Source organism: Talpa europaea (assembly GCF_964194135.1).
Source record: "Talpa europaea genome assembly, chromosome: 12".
NCBI classification, from domain to species: domain Eukaryota; kingdom Metazoa; phylum Chordata; class Mammalia; order Eulipotyphla; family Talpidae; genus Talpa; species Talpa europaea.
Window position 1 is genome coordinate 24137482 of NC_140079.1, and position 19872 is coordinate 24157353.

Genomic DNA, 19872 nt, shown 5'->3' on the forward strand with positions numbered 1-19872 from the left:
CTAAATTTTTAGGAACCTTTCATGTTCTTCAGGAATCTGCTTCGCAAGGGGAGCAAAGAAGGGAGGAGCCGGCAGGGTACTGGTGGGATGGTACAGGGGACACTGTTTATATTCACAAGGCCACGTGGTCCAGGCATAGCGAAGAGCAGCCAGAGTACCGTGACAAGACCTGACGTTCAAGGTCAGGGTTTGAGTGGAGAAAGTGTCCATGGGAGCCGGTAGCCACTTGCATTGATGGTCATCACAGCATGAGATCTAGTAACAGAATCATAAAATAGGAGTGATCAGTCATTCAGAAGGCATTCAGACAAGGCTGGGAACTGCTCTTGCAGACAAGCTCAAAGGAAGAGAAGGAGCCACTGTCAGCCACGGACCCATTTCCTGCAAGAGCCAAAAGAACCCTGAGGCCAGATTGGGTCTGGTCAGCAGAGTCATAGGTTCATAAATGTTTATAAGATAAATCAATAAATAAGCCATTAAATTACTGAGGGAGACAAGAAAACCATCACAGAGAGCATGTGGCTCCCCGGGACTTTCGTGCTTGGTCCCTCCCACCAGATGACAAAGCAGGCAGGGACTAAGTGAGCCAAGCAATTCAGCTCCTGTGACCGCTCTGGCACTTCCGAGGAGCTGAAGAACGAAGAAGGGGTGCAAGACACCTGGATAACAGGCCTTTCTCAAGTGGGAAAGCAGTCCAGGGGGAGAACGTAAATTATCCACTACCCACGGGGGTACCTCAACCTTATCTGGGTCCAGAAGGACGGGCACACCCAGCACTGACAAAAGGGGAGGGAGAAATCAGAGTGCAGTGGCTTCTTGGGCTAGAATTCACCTGAAACCCAGCATCCAGAAAGCTAAGTGGGGTAAGGGCTGACAAACACCTGAGGCCTGTGGGTACCACGGTTAGGATTCTGGAGGAGGAACAACACTAGGTTACTTCCTGTGTAATTAAAGTTTGTCTTTATATTCTCTCATCTCTCCTAATGACTTCTTTTCACACATCCCCAAACCAGTTGATCTGGTGGTTCCCAGACACTCATTTCTATGTTCTATCCAGGAATGCCTCCACATATAAAAGATTTATTTATTTATAAATAAATAAATAAATTGTTTATTTAAATTTAATTTATTTATTTAAATATTTATTTATTTATTTATACATTATTTATTTAATGCTGCCCCAACTCTGGTGCGATGGTACAGGGGACACTGTTTATATTCACAAGGCCATGTGGTCCAGGCATAGCGAAGAGCAGCCAGAGTACCGTGACAAGACCTGACGTTCAAGGTCTTGTATCGTTTTAATATGGTCTCATTTTTCCTTCTTTCATTGACCTATCAAAATTTGCCTCAGCAAGTGAATTAATAGCTGCTTATTTGCCCCTCTGAGATAAACTCAGATTCCACCAACAAAGACCTGCCTCATGGTAATATTATAAATTAAAGAGATGGGGGCCTCCCCTGGTAGTGCAGGCGGTTAAGCGCAGCACTGTGAAGCTGTCCTCAGCCTCAGCAGCGCGGGTTCGATCCTGGCCGGCCAGCAAGGGTCCCACATGATGCAGCAGACCTCTCCTGTCTCACTCGCTGCTCCCCTCAGCAGTGTACTTCGTCAGTCTGCCTGTTCTGCTCCCCACTCTGTCTCTGGTGAATCCTCTCACCCTCCCGTGCATCTGGCCTGTACCCCGGTTCTTGTATAAATAAATAAATAAATAAATCTTTTTAAAAATTAATTAATTAATTAAAGAGATGGGCCTGGGGAGGGAGAGAGGAGAGGGGGAGAGAAGAGGAAATGGTAGCCATAGATGGGGCTCTGGTTCTTCTAAGGGTTGGAAACCTTGGAATAACAGATGACTTGTAAGAAAAAGATAAAAGGGAGGGAAGAAGGGAAGAAAGGGTTCACTTACTTACTCCCAACACAAAATGAATCCCTATTTTATTCTGTTATTCTCACCGTAAATATCTTCTCCTCCTTCCTCTTCACCTGGATTTGCTGAGAATATGTCAGGTTGAGCAGCCCCTTGTCAGCCAAGAGTTCTATGTCCTCAGGCATTGGTCCTTGAAACATCAGTTTCTCACCATAAGCCACAGCGCGTGCCCCCAAGTGCAGCCTATAGGCCACAGTCTGTTTATCTCGAGGGTGGATGCTACAGGATAAAGAACTAGTCAGGAACTTTGGCTTTGAGCTCAAGAATAAACACATCTTTAAAAGGGCAGGGGTGGGGGCTATTATACAAAGTGCCTTGAAGAGGTGAAAATCAAGTTGACAGAATCTCAGGGGCAGTGATCCGTGGTGAGTCACCTTAAGAGACATGGCAAATGGTAACCACGGCTGGGGCTTTGGTTCTTTCTAAGGGCTGTAAACCTCAAAATAACAGATGACTTGGATGAAAAAGATAAAAGGGAGGGAGGGAGAGAGGGAAGAAAGAAGGATTCACTGACTGACCAGGAGAGCTAACTCATAAGACTATTAAAGTCCTTTCTTTTATTAGAATCAGCAGCTCATTATTTGGTTTCCTCTAGGTTTTATTCATTCACTCAATAAATATTCAAAAATAAATATTTGTTTATGATCTTACTATAGTCCAGACACTCAGGACGTGTCAGTCTCCTTTTCACATCTGAAATCCCCTCCTATTTTAAAAGTTCATGCAGGGTAGTCCTCAGGGCTGCTCACAAATATTCCACCACTCTTCCTTTGCATCCCTGGTAGCACTTTCGGCTCTAGCAGCAGCTAGGCCTCCCCAGAGCATGTGTTTTGGCCAATGTGAGGTGAGTGGAAGTGGCATTTGCTACCTCCAGATGGAAGCATTTAATGTCAGTGTGAGACACTGAGATGAGTGAAAGAAAGCACAGATCAATTGCAGCCTCTGTTGTTCTGGATCTATGAATGACCTTGATGAGCAAAGCCTCTCCGTGGACCATCTCTGGACACATAGTGTGAATGAGAAATAAACTTTTGTTATGTCAAGGCATTGAGATGTTGAGGGCTTTTTTTTTATTACTGCCACATCCCAGTATAAACGATTGACAGATAATCCTTCTACGCTCCAAACCTCAGACTACATACTCTACTCGCGCACAGCAAACATCAGAGAGAAGGCTACAAAGAGCAAACGCTGTTTAAGCAAAGCCGGGAAGGACTTGTACCTGTCAAAAGGCGAGTTTCTGTCACCCAGATCCATAGCTACAGCCATGAAGGTGTTGGGCATCCTCTGGTTGGGGACATAACCAAAGTCAGCTGTTTGATGCCAGCGGATCTCAGGACACTGATCATCTGGGGTTGCACCATGCAAGTACGAAGATAACTAGAAAACAGAGAATGCTGTGTCAGAGTGACATTGCAGCAGAATCTATAGGGGTTCCTTTCTCATAAGCAGACCCTGCTGCTGCTTCATTCTTGGTTCAAACATTCACTCCACAAGTATTTACCAAGTTAGAATGACACTTCCTGCCAGGGCAGAGACCTTTCATCCCGTCTGCTGCAGGGAGTTCTGCTGCTGCTCTCATGGGAAAGGTGGAGTCCATCTCTCCTCTGAATCTAGGCTAAGCCTGTGATCTTCTCTGACCCAAAGAACAGAGAAGCAATGTTGTGCTGTTCCTGAGTCTTTGCTTTTTGCAAAGCTCTTGCCTTTGACTTCATTCTTTTAGAACCTTGTGACAACCCTTAAAAAAAAAATCCAATGACCAGGGCCTCCCTGGTGGCGCAGGCGGTTGAGCATAGCGCTGTGAAGCTGTCCTCAGCCTCTGCAGCACGGGTTCGATACCAGCTGGCTGGGGGGGATACCCACATGGCGCGACAGACCTCTCCTGTCTCACCTGCTGCTCCCCTCAGCAGTGTATTTCAGTCAGTCTGCCTGTTCTGCTCCCCACTCTGTCTCTGGTGAATCCTCTCACCCTCTCGCATATCTGGCCTATACCTCGGTTCTTGTATACATGAATAAATAAATCTTTAAAAAAAAATCCAACAACCCTGCTGGAGAAATTATACAGAGAGAGGGGTCTTGGAAATGGGGCGATTATGAGGTGAGAGAGGCATTAAAGGCCCCAGAAATCCCAGCCAAGGGTTCAGTGGTGAACTCTGGGTCCTTCAGTGCAACACGGCAGCGAGGTGAGCAAGCCCAGCTGGTGTCACCTGGAGCACAGGTAAGCCACCCCATTTGAGACCTGCCTGGCCAACCCATGGAATCATGAATAAAATGGCTGATTTTGAGCCACTAAGCTTTGGGGCAATTTGTTGCAAGGCTATAGGTAACTGATATATCTGTATACAGTCAGGCATCACTAAACAATGAAGGTATCTTTACTTTAACCATGGGGATACTTTCAGAGATATGTGGGTCGGCAATTTTGCTGTGGATGAGTGTGCAACATCAGCAGTGGATTTGTGCACTCAGTGGCCACCACGATGATGAAAACAACACGAGATTAAACCCAGCACCAGGGGAGAGGATACTATCAAGAGATGCAACAAACACAATAAGCGTGAGGCTACCGCCACAGAGAGCTCACTACACTAGATGGCAATATGTTCAGACGGCTATGTCCCTGGGCGATAGGAATGCCAGGGCCACCAATGTAAACACAGCTTGTCATTGGCCGAAATGTTATTTTTTTTTTGAAGATTTATTTATTTATTTGTTTGTTTGTTTGTTTATTTATTTATTTATACAAGCACTGGGTACAGTCAGAAGCGTGGGAGGGTGAGAGAATTCACCAGAGCCAGAGCGGGGATCAGAGCAGGCAGAGGGGAGCAGCGGGCGGCAGGAGAGGTCTGCGCACCATGTGGGACCCTCCTCCAGTGGCCGGGGAGCAGCTGGGGATTGAACCGGTGCTGCAGAGGCTGCGGGCAGCTTCGCAACCCAGCGCTCAACCGCTGCGCCACCGGGGAGGCCCTGGCCGAAATGTTATTAAGCAGCTCATCACCCTACAACACAGGGCAGGGCAGAGAGAAGCCTGCCCTTAGCATAGGGGATCAGGGGCCCCAATTCTTCCGTTTCTTCTAGCCACACACTCTTGCCATCTGGCTTGTGATTTCCCCCATAAAGCGAGTGTGTCCCCACCTCTTGATTCTGAGCTCAGCCACATGGTTTGCTTTGGCCAACCACTGGAAAAGCAGTTCAGGTTGTCGATGTCCAGCCCAGACCTCGGACCCCTTTCATGGTTCCAGTGGCTCTTTTCCATCACCAGGAGACTAACATGTCTGCGCTACCCCACTAACCTGGGAAAGGACATAGGTTTAGTCCAGTGTTGGGAGCAGCGCCCCCAACAGCCGACCCACAGAGAGATGAAAGAGCCTAGGGGAGACAGCCAAAACCAACCACCTTCAGCTCCCCAGACACATGTCATATAGGAACAGGCGTTATGTCTGGTCATGGAGCACATGGCTGAGGGGGTCTGTGACATGACAGTAGTTAACTGTACAAGTAATTTCACAGCCTTGTTGGGGAGACAGACCCACACATAAGAAAAGCTAACAAACAGCATAAAAAACAATGTAGATTAAATGCTATATTGGTGGCACGGAAGGTAAGTATTCTACATTTAGAACAAAGTTTATTATAAGAAAACAAGGCTTCAGAATATGTAAAAAACAAATTGGAGTGGACACAGAAAATATGAGATGTCACTACAAATAGAACTGTACATATTTTATATGTCATAGTCTTCTAAGATGCAAAGGTAAGAAGGTAAGAGAGAGAGAGTCATCTAGCTGCGCTGAAGGATTATGGGGGGAAGACAAGGTGAGAAAGATGGTGAGGCCAGCGTGTGGACAGAACTCGCACTTTGTTCTATAAGCTCTAGGGAGCCACCCTAGAGGTGATGGCTGCAGAACATCGTGAATGTACTAATTGCCACCGAACTGAACACTTAAAAATAGTTAATGCTCTATTATGTGAATTTCACCTCAATTTAAAAACTAGAGAGCCACTGAAGTTACTGACATGATAAAAGGACTATTTCAGAAGAGTCATCAAGTGATCATACAAAAGGTTCTGTGAAGAAAAAAAGGCTGAAAGCAGAGAGACGGATTAGTTAAGAAGCTACTCAAATCTTCCAGAAACAGGCAAAAAAGATCTAACCAAGTACAGCAGTGGGAATGGGGTGGTTAGAAATTTAAAGGATAAACTGACAAACTAGGCAGCCAAGTGGATATGGATGGGGCACAAGAAGAAGGATAAGAGCCATCACTCAGATTGTAACATCTGAATGATCTGCTTGGGATTTTGCAGCTGTAAGGTACCTTCTCCACTGATGTCAAGATAGCCAAAAAAAAAAATGGTGATGAGCCCAACCCAGTCATGAAAGCCATTGAAGGAAGAATCAGAGACCCGTGGTGGCCTTCAAGAAGTCAGCTGCCATGAGTTCTTCAGCTTCAGGGAAATGAATTCTGCCAATAGCCACGTGTGCTTGAAAGAAAACCCCGCACCTCCGATGATATCCAGCACTCACCTCCAGTCCCCTGCGCAGAGGACTCAGCCAAGCCAGGCAGCTCAGTCCCCTCGCCACAGAAACAGTGAGACAATCAGTGTGTGTGGTGGTGTTTTAAGCTACTGCTAGATACACAGTAGGTAGTTACACAGCAATAGAAAACTACATGACTAAAGAAAACTCTTTCAGGCAGAAGGAAAATATTGACAGGTCCTAAAGGAGGAGCATGTGTGCTTAAAGAACATGAGGCAGCCAGGGTGACTGCAGTAGAGAAAATGAGGTGAAGAAAACTAGGAGATGAGATGGTGGGATACAGGGGACAGGGCAGACCCTGTATGGCTTTGTGGACCTCAGCCATATGGAGGAGCCACTGGAGCCTTTCTGATATGACTTGCATGTCAAAAGAACAGCTTAGCTGATACACTGAGCATCTCCAAAAGGGGAGAAAAGTAGCAGCAGGAAGAGCAGAAAAGAGGCAATAATTGAAGGAAGAGAGGAGGGAGGCGTACAATAGTGTAGGAGCAGTACAAGTCGTGAGAAGAGGCCAGAGTCTGCATACATCTTCAGTAAAACAGGATTTGCTTCCACCTAGCCTGAAATTTCAAAGATTCCTACTCCTGGGAAGGACAGAGGCCCCTAGAAGGATTCCTCACTATTACTGTGATGCACGTGGTCCACCATGTCGTCCTTCCTTCTATCTCCAATGTTTACATCACCCTGTTCTCTGATTTCGGTAGCATTTTATTCTGAACCCTACTTGTAGCCAGTTAAGTCAAACCACAATGTGGGGAACAGTCAAGGTCAGCAAACACCTCATCTTTGGACTCCATTTCAAAACTTCAGTCCCTATCAAGAGGCGCTCCATTGTGAAGAGCGCCTAGTTATCCCTACAAACATGGTCAAATGAAGCACTAGAGGAATGTTTTGCTTCTTGGTTTGCTCCGTAAAGACCAGGAAATCATCAGGGAAAAAGTGGAGAGGATGCAGTTGTAGCAGGAAGGAGTCCTGAGATGCTATGGAACTAAGAGACATTTCCAATTCTCTTGTTAAAATCTCAAATGCAAATCAGATTTAACATATGAAATGATAAAAGATGGTGATGTTTTACAATGGAATCTGGTGAAAACTAGAAGGTAGGAATAAAAAGAGCCAGTGAGTAATCCTATTTCTTCCCACACATCAGCTAGAAGACTGAACCTGGAACCATGTTCACCAGCCAGTGCCAAGATGAGGCTCACAGCAGCAAAGCTACCAGAAAGAGTTTAGGGCGAGCACTAGCCTGAAGCACAACCAGGAGAAATGCTTGTTAGGCCGCTCAGGCCAACCAACTTGTCTCAAAATGGCAGTTTGCTGAGACTTGGGGGCAACAATTCTGTCCTCTATTTCTCTGATTGCACTACTACATACTGGCCACGTGGGGGTGCAAGCACACTCCAAACCCAAATGAAATATCAGTGTTTTTCCTAATTTGCCAGAATAGGGTTCCATTCAGTCTCCCACAGTGATGAGTAGAAGTAGTGCTACTAGTGAAGGCAATGTAATAGTCAAAAAAAATGAAAGTGGCCACATTCACGTGACTTTCCAATAACACTGTGGTTTGCAGTCTGTTCCAATGTTCCTCCAGACCCCTTTTTAGGGAGCATACTACTAGGGAGGGACTCCAGTGCCCAGCCTCCTGCTCTTTCTCTCCTGCTCTGCAGATCTCCTGTCTGCTAATAACTCTGAGGTACTAACAAAATAGGCCTGCCTCACCACTGATCTTCAGTCCTATATCTCTCACTGTGCTCCAGTTATTTCAACCATCGTTTCAAACTCGACACCTCTAAAAATTCAATTCATCTTTCTTTAGAGACCAACTGTCCCTCCAGGCTTTCTGGCTTCTCTCACTAATCATAACAAACACTAATATTACCAACATGTGCCAGGTTTTACATAGATTAACTCAATCAATGCTTAAAATAACAAACAACAGTATCTTATTCAGAATCACACAGCTAAAGAATCAGAGTGGATCTGAATACAGATCTACTCAAAACCAGTATGTTGTGTTATTTGGATTTTGTATCTGGCATCTATCCCACTGAAGGTGTATTTTTTGTTTCCAGTTTTCTACAAGTAATCCACCTACATATGTTGGTGGTGATAGTTAAACCCAGAGGCAAGGGGACTCAGCCTACATTCAAGGACCAGCCCCCCCTTTCTAGCACTTCACACAGCTCATGGCACACAGTAAGCCTTCAGCACAAACTTTTGGTTTGAATTTCCTGATGTCACATTCAAATCACCATGTTCACAGGTAAAGAAACACAAAGAAGTACCTGAAAAGGCCAAATGTATTTCCTGCCAGCAATAATACAGAATCTGTGACAGAAGTTGCTATTTTGAAAATAATGAGCAGAATAATCTTGTTTCAAAGTCAAACATAAGAAAGAAGGAAAAAATGATCATGAAGAAATGATAAGTGGGAAGGAGAGCTCTAAAAATCTTTATCCAAAGAAAGCATGGTGAAATGGAAGGCAGAGAACACAGGAGCGTGGCGAGAAGGGGTGTGTGTGACAAGCACAGTCAGATGGCCGAAAGGCTTACATCCAACTCAGCTGTTACAGCTATTCCATTATTATTGTGAATCGGACCTTGTTTTCACAAACCTCACTGGTTGTATTGCCCATGTTCCAGAAAAGTCAGAACTACCACCCTGCTAAAAAATCTAGGTCTTGCAGGAGTCCTATGAACACATGAGGCAAGTCAATTATGAACTTGGTTAAATATATTTATTCCTTCTAGCAAGGCTAAGAGAAGAATATTTCTGACTAGTTGCACCTAATTAAAAGTAGTTTCTTGGGCCTCCCCAGTGGCGCAGCAGTTGGGCGCTGGGTTGCGAGGCTGCCCGCAGCCTCTGCAGCGCCGGTTCAATCCCCGGCTGCTCCCTGGCCACCAGAGGAGGGTCCCACATGGTGCGCAGACCTCTCCTGCCGCCCGCTGCTCCCCTCAGCAGTGTACTTCGGTTCTTCTGCCTGCTCTGCTCCCCGCTCTGGCTCTGGTGAATTCTCTCACCCTCCCGCGCTTCTGACTGTACCCAGTGCTTGTATGTATAAACAAACAAACAAACAAATAAATGAATAAATCTTTAAAAAAAAAAACTAGTTTCTTGCTCATATGCAGTATGTAGAGAAAACAAACAAACAGATGAACTAAATACAACAAAAATAAATGTTTAGACTATAAGACCAATTAGTGGTTACCAGCAGGGAAGCGGGAAGAGTCTTGGGGATGAGTAAATCAAGACTAAGGGGACAACTGCATGGTGAAGGATAAATTGGACTTTCAGTGGTGAACTTAATGTAGTACACACACATGTTGATTTTCAATGACGCTTATATAATGTTATCATGAAATGCCTCTTGAATTTTCACCAAAAGCATGGTTTTCCTTGATATATTTTTCCTTTTGTGTTCAGTCTCATTTTTTTTAAAGATTTATTTATTTATTTATACAAGCACTGGGTACAGTCAGAAGCGCGGGAGGGTGAGAGAATCCACCAGAGCCAGAGGGTTGAGCAGAGCAGGCAGTCTGATGAAATACACTGTTGAGGGGAGCAGTGGGCGGCAGGAGAGGTCTGCGTGCCATGTGGGACCCTCGCCTGGCAGCTGGGGATAGAACCGGCACTGCAGAGGCTGCGGGCAGCTTCGCAGCCCAGCGCTCAACCGCTGCGCCACCGGGGAGGCCCTGTTCAGTCACATTTAATGAGTGCCAACCTATGAGGTTATATAATGTGTTCCCCAAAAAGATGGTCTTGTACACAACTGCCTATGAATAAAGAGGAGAGTAACTGGGGAAGGGGCTCTCTCCCAGATTCTGGAGAGTCACAGAAGGCTTCTAACAGAAATTTAGGCTGAATGAGACCTAAAGGATGATGAAAAGTTAGACAGGAAAGTTGAGAAAGACTGTTCCAGGCATACAGCACAGGCAGTGGGCTAGGAATGAGAGCCCACGGTTAGTTCTTGACAGTGGAAGAACACCCCCAAGTCAGGGAGAGCGGGAAGTGGACATTCTCACACAGAGTTGCGGAGAGTATTGATTTATAAAAATTCATAAATCTGTAGAGTGAAACTTAGAGAATATGTTTCCAAGTCTTAAAGAGTCTGCATTTAACCCAGCTACTTCACGTTTGGGAATTTGTCTTATGGAAATAATCAAGTCTGTATGCAATGATTTAGCTGCAAGAAAGATAAACATGCCACAGCTTGCAAAAGCAAAATGTCCTAAGCAACCTAAGTACCTAACTATGGATAACACAGTCGAAAGTCAAAATACTCTTCCATCATTATAAATTGTGTCACAATATGACACAAAGGAAAAAGCAAGATATGGTGTAAGGTATGATGCAGAGCCTATTCCAAAAATACATGAACAGAAAAAGTACTGATTTCTGGATTGTGGGATTTTAAGTGTTTTGAGTATCTCTTTTTTTGCTTACCTTTAAATATTTTTTAATGGCCATATCATGTTTTTTAATAAGAAAATACATTAGTTATTTGTTGACCTTTTAAAAAGATTTAATTGTACCGTCAGTGAGCTCAGATAAATGAAGTCCTACCTCAGCGGGCAGGAGCTGAGAGCAAAGAAAGGAATATGGATTCCCAAGAAGAGATCTCAACCATACACTTCCACACTCATGCCCACAAACCTCCTCTCGGCACATACCTGGACAAATCCAAAAGGAAAGTAACGCGCTGTCTGTCCCTGGGAGCCTTGATGGAAAGTCAGGCGCCAGTCGTCAATGAGTTCGGGGAACAGGCAATTATACAGGTCCCTGTGAAAACCCATATTGGCCTCCCCTAAAAAAAAAAAGGCCCAAATTATGAGAGGTATTGGGGTATATCACAAAAACAGCCACACATTACTCTCCAACCCCTATCCATGCCCTTAGTGGGCCTTCCTGTGGTCTCTGACCAGCCTTGTGACTTGCTTGAGCCCATAGTTTCGGCAAGCATGATACAAGCAGAGGCTTGAAAAGGACTTCAGCTTTGGCATTTGCTCCTTCGTGATACACCTGGGAGCCTGAGACTGCTGTGCAATTGATAATAAATCTGAACTAGCTCACTGAATGAGGAAAAGCCACATGAGAAGTGTGACACCCCAGCATGTAGCCCCCAGTCAACAGACATGAAGGAGAAGCCATCCCAGGTCACCAGCCACCATACCTGCCAAACGCACATAACAGAACCCAACAGAAATGAGCCAAATCAACCCATTCGGAAAAACTGCCCTGATAACTTCCAGTTTTTGGGGTGGTTTCTTATGCAGCAAAAATTAACTAATACGGTGGAGCAATAGCATGTGGACACTCACCCTGGTACCAGATCACCCCTTTCAGAGTCATATTATGCAGTGGATGGATCATGGCATTCCAGAGGACAGAGGAAGTATGGGGACCACGTACAGAACTAGATGAAGTGGACCTGAAATCAACAAGAGGCATCAGTATCAGGAGAGAGCTGGCAGCTGCGCGGTGCTGATACCGAACCAAGGGTACACTGCTAATGAAATCGTCACAGAATTAAACTGAACCCCTCCAAATTTCACCTCCAGGTTCTCCCCAGGAGACGTGCATCCATCAGCTTTTGTGAGTTACAAGTATGTCATCCCAGTTTCCAGACAAGGCCATCAAAACCAGAGAAGGGGTGTGTTATGAGTCTCCTTTAGCCAATACATGTATTGAACTAGTATTCAGCAGATACTTAGACTTTTTAAAGCATTTTACTTTTATAAGCAATGCCATGGTTACCTTCCATATAGCTTAATTTTTGCATACAAGCTTAATTATTTCCTTCAGATAAATTGCCAGAAATGAAACTCCTGGGTCAAAAGACAAATTTTTTTCCAAAGCTTTGAATGTGTCCCTAAATTTCTGTGTCAAATATGTGTACGAATTTACACTTTTAGCAGATGCACGTAAGAATACTCGCTTCGGCACACTCTTGGGTATTGTCCCGCCCGTGGCCCCAGACGTGGGAAACCTGGCTTTAGATCCCTCCTGCTCTACATTAGGCCATTCTTCTGTCCAAAGTTGGACATCTTCACTCCCCACAGACAAGCCTTTCCCTAAGCTACACTCAGAGCACAAGTCCACCCTCATGCCAGAATTAATGAGGCAATTTCTGTGAAAGCAGTTTAGATATTGGTAATCTCTGTTAATATTAGTAGCAGGATTTCAATAACTAGCCCTACACTCCCCTCATACCCAAAAAGTATTCTTTCTGATCTAGCTTTTCTAAGTGTGCTTTCAGAATCAGTATGCTAAGGTATTTCTTGGATTACACGTACATTTGTTCTTCCTGTTAGACTGCTTATTCTTGTGGGCAACAGAACACAGGGGCTAAAAGCACAGATGCTGAGGCCAAACTTGGCCACTTACTAGTGGGATCCATGAGCAAGTCACTAAACCTCTCCGAGACTTAGCACCTTCACCCACAGTATGTTTATGGTATTTACACTTCAAGAGAATGTTGTGAGTACAACATAAAGTAATGTACATAATAAAGTACACAACCTATCTGGTATATAGGAAGCTTTCAGTGGCATTACCTATTATTATTAAGTAAAAGGATCACAATTGTTTGCTGAACTATTCTTAGATGAGTGTAGTGGTGATAACAGTAAAAATAACATATCACCTGTGCATGGAACAGTTACAGGCATTCACTAAATATCTGGACATTCACATATACCTGACTTTGGAAGGCAGACCATGATACTGGTCTCTCACTGAATTTCCTGGTGAGTTTTCTTCCAGACTGGAGGGTGCTTTCTTACCTTTTCCCAGAGATCCCACAGGCTTTCAGTGTCCTTTCAGATGACCATGCTTCAATGGGTGTCCCACCCCAGGAGGAGGCAATCAGCCCAATGGGATACTGCAGAGTGTCATACAGGTAACGCCCAAAGAGCCAGCACACTGCCGACATGTACTCGAAATTTCCATGGCCCAAGTTCTCTGTTCAGAGAAACAGTTAAAAGAAAGAGTCAAGGAAAAAGGAGATGGATACAAACTGTGGCTATGAGATGGGTCTTGGTGAGGAGGTAGGTCATCCCTTACATTGCTTTTTTTTTTTTTTTTTTTCAAAGATTTATTTATTTATTTATTCATACAAACACTGGGTACAGTCAGAAGCGCAGGAGGGTGAGAGAACCCAATAGAGCCAGAGCAGGGAGCAGAGCAGGCAGAAGGACCAAAGTACACTGCTGAGGGGAGCAGCGGGCAGCAGGAGAGGTCTGTGCGCCATGCGGGACCTTCCTCCGGTGGCCGGGGAGCAGCTGGGGATTGAACCGGCATCGCAGAGGCTGCAGGCAGCTTCACAAACCAGCGCTCAACCGCTGCGCCACCAGGGAGGCCCCTAAGACCTCCAAAACATAGGACTTATCATCAGAGTCAAAGCTCTCTGGTAGGGCATGCAGGTTTCTCCATCACTTATGGGTCCTTGAGAATCTAGTACCATTAACACTCGTCCTCAGAAAGAGCCCATAGTAGGGTTAGCCCTAAAAGGATACCAGCTGTGCTCTAACACAGAAATAAAGAAGAGAAAAGAATAGAGCATGGAAGTATTGGAGAGAGATGCTGGCGGAATGGCCTCTGTGGGGGCAGCGAAGTTGAGGGAGTCATCAGCTCAGAGCAAGATGGAAGGTGCCTGGGGGAATGTTGGGAAGAAATGAGTGAAATGGTCGCCATTGGGAATGGGGCAGAGAGTTACTAAGAAATGAATACAGCAAGGCTTGACTGACAATAAGCAGATCAGAACCAAATTCAGGATAACAGACTCTGCCTAGGACACTAGCCCATTGTAAAAGAGAGGGCACATGGTGCCGACATCACTTACTCGAGGTGGGCTTAGACCAGTCCAAGTCCACCATAGACAGATCCTCCAGCTCCTCCGCTGCCTGAAGGAGAGATACGGAGAAGATGCGGACAGACTGGTAGGCAGCAGTGTCAGACAGCTCCTGTGTAGCATTAAATATCTAGAAAAGAAATGGGAATGTCATTTCCTACACCAGCCTGGTACCTGGTCAACTACCCACTGCCTCTTAGTCAACACCGCCAACCTCCTGAGTGCTTTCTGAGTCTTCAAAATACCAAGATCAAAAGAATAACCAGAACCAATGATGGGCTGGACTAAGTCACCCTGATGCACCTTGACCAACAGAGACCAGGATGAATCGTGGCCCCAGAGAAGCTGAGGCATGTGAAAACTATGACCTCATGCAGCAAGTCTGTATTGGATGAGAAGAGCTGAGGTCTGGTTTAGACTAAAGGAAGACTGAGTACCAACTGGACCACTGTGGTATTTTGAAAGCATAATACTTCTTAGGACGAAGTATCTGATGACATGAAGCCCTAACAATGACTTCTTTTAAAACTAGAGCCAGACAAGCCTATGGTGAAGTAGACTGGTGTAATTCAGAGCACATAAGAGTATATTCAAAAGAAACACACCCGAGAAACAATTGCTGAACTACTGAAACAAATGGAAATCATCCTCAAAACACCTGTATTCTCACCCAGGCCCTGGCAAAGAAAAGTGTGGGGGGGTGTGGTGATTTGAAAGGTAGCCTTGAGGGTAACTGCTGACAACAGTCCCAAAAGTCAGACAAAGACAAGGATCCACCCGAAGACACATCACTGTTTCTCGAATCCCTTTATAAAACCTCATCAGTTGCCAAGAGAATGACAGGAAGGGCTTCGGGTTTTCTAGGACGAGCATGTGTGCACACCATTTTTTGTTAGTCCTCTTAAACACCAAATGTCTGTGAGCGCTTTCTTTCAACGCTGACTTTTTAGTTGTATTTTTCTTTTCTTAAGAAAAAAAGAATGTATCATAAATGTGTTATTTTGCTTTTTTATTTCTGTGCTTGTTTTCACTTGCCTTCTCTCTATCCCCCTGGACTAGTCCAGTTTTCCCAAAACAAAGGGCTAACAGGAGCATCGGGAAGAAGGGTTATCACTGGCCTTAGGGAACAAGAGCTCCAGCTGAGACAAGCTTGCCCCAGCAAGAGGCACAGGAGGCTGGGACACTTTCCATTGGCCGCTAGCCACAGAGTGCGCAGCTGCCTCGAGTTCCCACCCACCCACCACAGAGAATACAGCTGGCCCTCCAGCCCACAGTGCTAGAGAAAAAGATGAGCAGCCAGAGTGCTCCCACAGAGCATTTCATTGAAATATGCTGCCCCTGGAATTGCCTTTTGGACTTGCCACTGAGCCTGCTGTGGCCAATAAGATGGCCAGATGCGAATGACATGGCTGTCCTGGTCACAATGGGAGGCCCAGCCTGCACTGCGCCCTGGGCAGCAGCAGCTCCAGCCTGTCAGGGTTACTGGTCTTCCCACGATTAAGACGGAGACTGCATATGGTCTCAGGAAAATTCCAAAGGAAGTCCAGACCCATGTGTTCTGGATCCTGCCTGGCAAGTTGAACGCGAAATAAACATTAAAGAGTAGGAGCAGGAGAATACACTCACAGCACATTCTGGCCGGGAAATTATTTTTCAGTAGCAAGTACCTGTAAAAAGTCACCTCCCTTGAAATTCAGTTCTGCAGTAAGTACTAAGGATTGTATGTTGCTTCCATGGAAACAGTGGATGAAACGCTTTCATTCTCCCACCCACACCAGCTTCCGCACTGGCTGGGAACTCAAGTGCCTCGTGGCAGCGAGATGCCAGCTTGGGGAGGCAGTCTGGGTGAACACGCCACTGCCTTAGATCCATTGCTAACACAGTAGGCAGCTCAAGGTCAAAAGGGCGTGGGTGCCTGGTTCTCTCCTATATAGTTAACAAGCACCCGGAACTGCATCCTAAACACTGGCTGGGAAAAACTCCATTTTCCAACTCACCTTTGTGTATCATTTCAAGCAAAACTTGAAAGCCACAGAAAGTGTTAACAAAATTGAGGGTGGGGGGAAATTCTTGCCATATCTGATAACAATTACTCCTACAATTGGTATCCTGGCCCAATATCACCAGGCGTTTTCGGATGGAAGCATTTCCCGGGAGATATTGACAGCAAACTTAGGAATAAAGAGATTTCAGGAAGATTTTCATTTAAATGACACTTGGTTTCCCAGCTGATGAAAGGGGAAGCCTTACTCCATCTGCTAAGATCAAATTTCATCTCATCAAACACCTCAGTGTAATTATTTTTCTACCAACTATTCAAATGAGGATGTAAATGAATACGAAGGTATTTGAAGTCATTAAGGCAGCAGCGGCTGAGAGAGAGCACCATGGCGTCTCCAGGGAGCGACCGGTCACCATCACAGCAGCTGCTCACCAGTGCTCATTTTGTAACCTTTATACCACATTCTTGAATTAATGAAGAAACATCAAGAATCTATTTCCTCAGAGAATCCTGGCATGGGGTCTTCATGAGAGAGCATGAAAGACCCGAGCGTGTGTGTGCATGTGTGTGTGCACGTGTACACACATGCTAAAGAACACAGGGAAACGCGAAAGATCTGGGATTCTGTGAATTATTTCACCCCAACTACAGCACAATACACATATTTTAGAGTTGAGGTAATGACGACAGATAAACCAGCTGCCTGTGAATCGTTCATTGTTAATGTGGTGCCATCCCTTCTCTTCTGAATTTGAACTTCTCCACCGGTGACATACAGTGGGGACTTTGATACCTGGCCTTCCTGTCTGACATTGGCCATCTTCTGAGGCTAACTCTTTGAAATATCCAAATCTTAAGACCTACCCTGACTTAGGAGGCAACAGATGAACATTTAGACTCTTCTCCATTTATAAACATCTCACTCAGTGTTATAAATAACACTCAATTTTAAAATTCCACTTTACCCTAACAACAAGATGGGCACACAATCTGCCATTTCCTTCATTTGAATGTGAAGAGTGGTAGGTTAAAGTGGAAAGATTAACTCCAGAAAAGGCACATGGAGGGAGGGAAGGGCAAAGAGAGACAGACTCTGTTTATGTGTGTGTTTGTGTAGGTCTGGGGGTAGGGATTGTGTAGACCATCCTTTTGATGAAAAAATAAAGTTCTAAAGAGTGTCATGAGACTAAAAAACTTGACTTTTAGTAATGTCAGCACCTAAAATGCTGTCTTGCAAACTAAGTGCATGATTTTAAACAAAAAAAAAAATTAAAAATTAACACTTGGTTGTTTCAAATGTTATCATTTTACTATTTCTCTACATCTCAGAGCTTGTAGCCTTGCTGAACACAGAAGATGCTTATGAGTAAATCCTGGGCAAAAAGAATATGTTCACTCTTAATCAAATCAGATTGAGTTTGACAGAAAATGGGACGGGATCCCCTGGCATAGACTACTACTGAGAACCTGACTGGATAGATACAAATAGATCTGGTCCCTGCTTTTCTGTGCAAACAAGAAACTGTAATTAATTACAAGAAAGTAAAAATCAAAATCAACAAGCAACTATAGACCAGAGATACACTACAGTAGGCGGCAGGGGGAGAAGAGGGATTAGGGTCAGAAAAAGGGGGTGGGAATTGTATGGGGAATATAACCAAAATGAAAATGCATACATTATGCAAAAATGAAAAATGATGTAAGAATTATATACATTAAAATAATTCATTAAAAAAAAAACAATACAAAGTACTGTTTTCCTTGATGAGTTAACAGTAATCTCACTTCTAAACAAAACCATTCTTCTTGTCAGAGATAAAACTTCAATTTTCCTTCATTCACTTATTCTAATAGAGAAACCAGTTAAAATTAAGTCTAATAAACATTTATATTCAAAAGGCTTCCACATAGTTAAATAAGGCAGGAAGCAAGAGTAAATAAAATATTAAAGAAGACATTACAAGAACTTAGTTTTTTTTTTAAGAACTTAGATTTTTTTAATTAGAAAACAAATGATTAAGTGGATATGTTCAGAGGAGGATCCTTTTAGTAGCATTACTTTGTGACCAGTTAAAAAAAAGAAAAAAATAAAGAAAAGCTATAAGGGGTAGAAGCTATAGAAGCAAAACAAGAAATCATAAAGTATGTGAAATGACTCAATGTACAAATGTTTCAGGGAAAGAAGTTTGTGAAGAGCATGGTCTAGTGGTTGAGATTCTTAAATTTCAAATTAAAATATTTCTCAAAGAGGAAAATGTAGATAATGAAAGAAAGGCAGAAAAATAAAAATCAACTCAAGAGGAAATTGAGTCTTAAGGAAAGGAACTAAAGACAATCATCTTTTCAAGATCTTACTCTATTAAAGGAAACAAAGTCTACAGAACATATTAATTTCAATCACCAACTCAAAGAGTAGATTCCTAAGCTTCTTATTGATATAATGTGCTTCTTTACCTGTAAACTGGGGCTATGATATTGAAGAGATTAAGTCAATATCAATTTCCTGTCTTTATAACTTTATTTTAAAAATTACAGATATTCCACACTAATTATAGAAAAATCAGAACATATAAATAAGCGAAGAATATACATCCTAATTTCAAATATGCCAAAGAACTTAATACATATTAATCTTCCAATAAAATTTTAAGCTTACAGAATTTATTTATTTTTAATAGAAAAGGTAGGTTTATTGAAATACCCTGCAAGGGAGCAAGGGGCAAGATGGGAGATACATGTCTGCGCCCAGAATTTAAATACCTCTATGAATGTTCTCCCTTTTATTTTTAAATCAGATTGTTTTCACTAAACAAATGAAATGATGCTGATTCTGAGGTCCCAAGAATTAAACTAATCCCTCTCATACCCTATACAGAAATTCACTTTCTGGTCTAGACTGTTATTGTGTTAGAGTTGATACCAATACAAAACCTATCAAAATTCAAAAAGCCATTTCCGCAGAAATGGAAGAGAAATACCTCAAATTTAGGCCGTGCAGAAGACCCTGATAGCCAAAACAATCTGGAAAAAGATGAAGTTGGAAGACTCATACTTTGCAACTTAGCTTAAAGCTGTGGACATTAAAACAGTATGTTACTGCCATAAAAGACCTATAAGTCATTGCAACATAACAGAGATCCCAGAAGTAAACCCTCATATATGTGGCCAAATGATTTTTTAAAAAGATTTATTTATTTATGCATACAAGAATTGGGATGTAGGCTAGAGGCATGGGGGTAAGAGGATTTATCAGAGACAGTGGGGAGCAAGAAGAAGAGAATCTTCTGAAATACACTGCTGAGGGGAGCAGTGGGTGAGAGAGGAGAGGCCTGCTGCACCCTGTGGGTTAGCTCCCTGGCCAGGGATCGAACAAACTCATGCTGCAGTGGCTGGCCATAGCTTGAGAGGCCCTTATATGGCCAACTGATTTTTGATAAGAGTGCCAAGACCATTCAATGGGGGAAAAGACAGGATTTTTCAGCAAACGGTGCTGGGAAAATCACATTTCCACTTGCTAATGAATGAAGTTAGACCCTAACCTTTGTACAATATATAAAA

The 19872-nt window shown here is 43.8% G+C and overlaps 1 protein-coding gene across 1 annotated transcript in view; it reads right to left on the reverse strand.

The window, feature by feature from the left end:
- SIAE (sialic acid acetylesterase) overlaps window positions 1-19872 on the reverse strand; it is a gene marked incomplete at both ends in the record, with an annotated part of 33735 nt that continues 13863 nt past the window's right edge. The window contains 7 exons of the mRNA XM_084249926.1: window positions 1-255; window positions 1952-2144; window positions 3148-3305; window positions 11134-11267; window positions 11782-11891; window positions 13246-13423; window positions 14304-14442. Coding sequence (XP_084106052.1) covers window positions 1-255; window positions 1952-2144; window positions 3148-3305; window positions 11134-11267; window positions 11782-11891; window positions 13246-13423; window positions 14304-14442 — 1167 coding nt within the window. The remainder of the gene's footprint in view (window positions 256-1951; window positions 2145-3147; window positions 3306-11133; window positions 11268-11781; window positions 11892-13245; window positions 13424-14303; window positions 14443-19872) is intronic.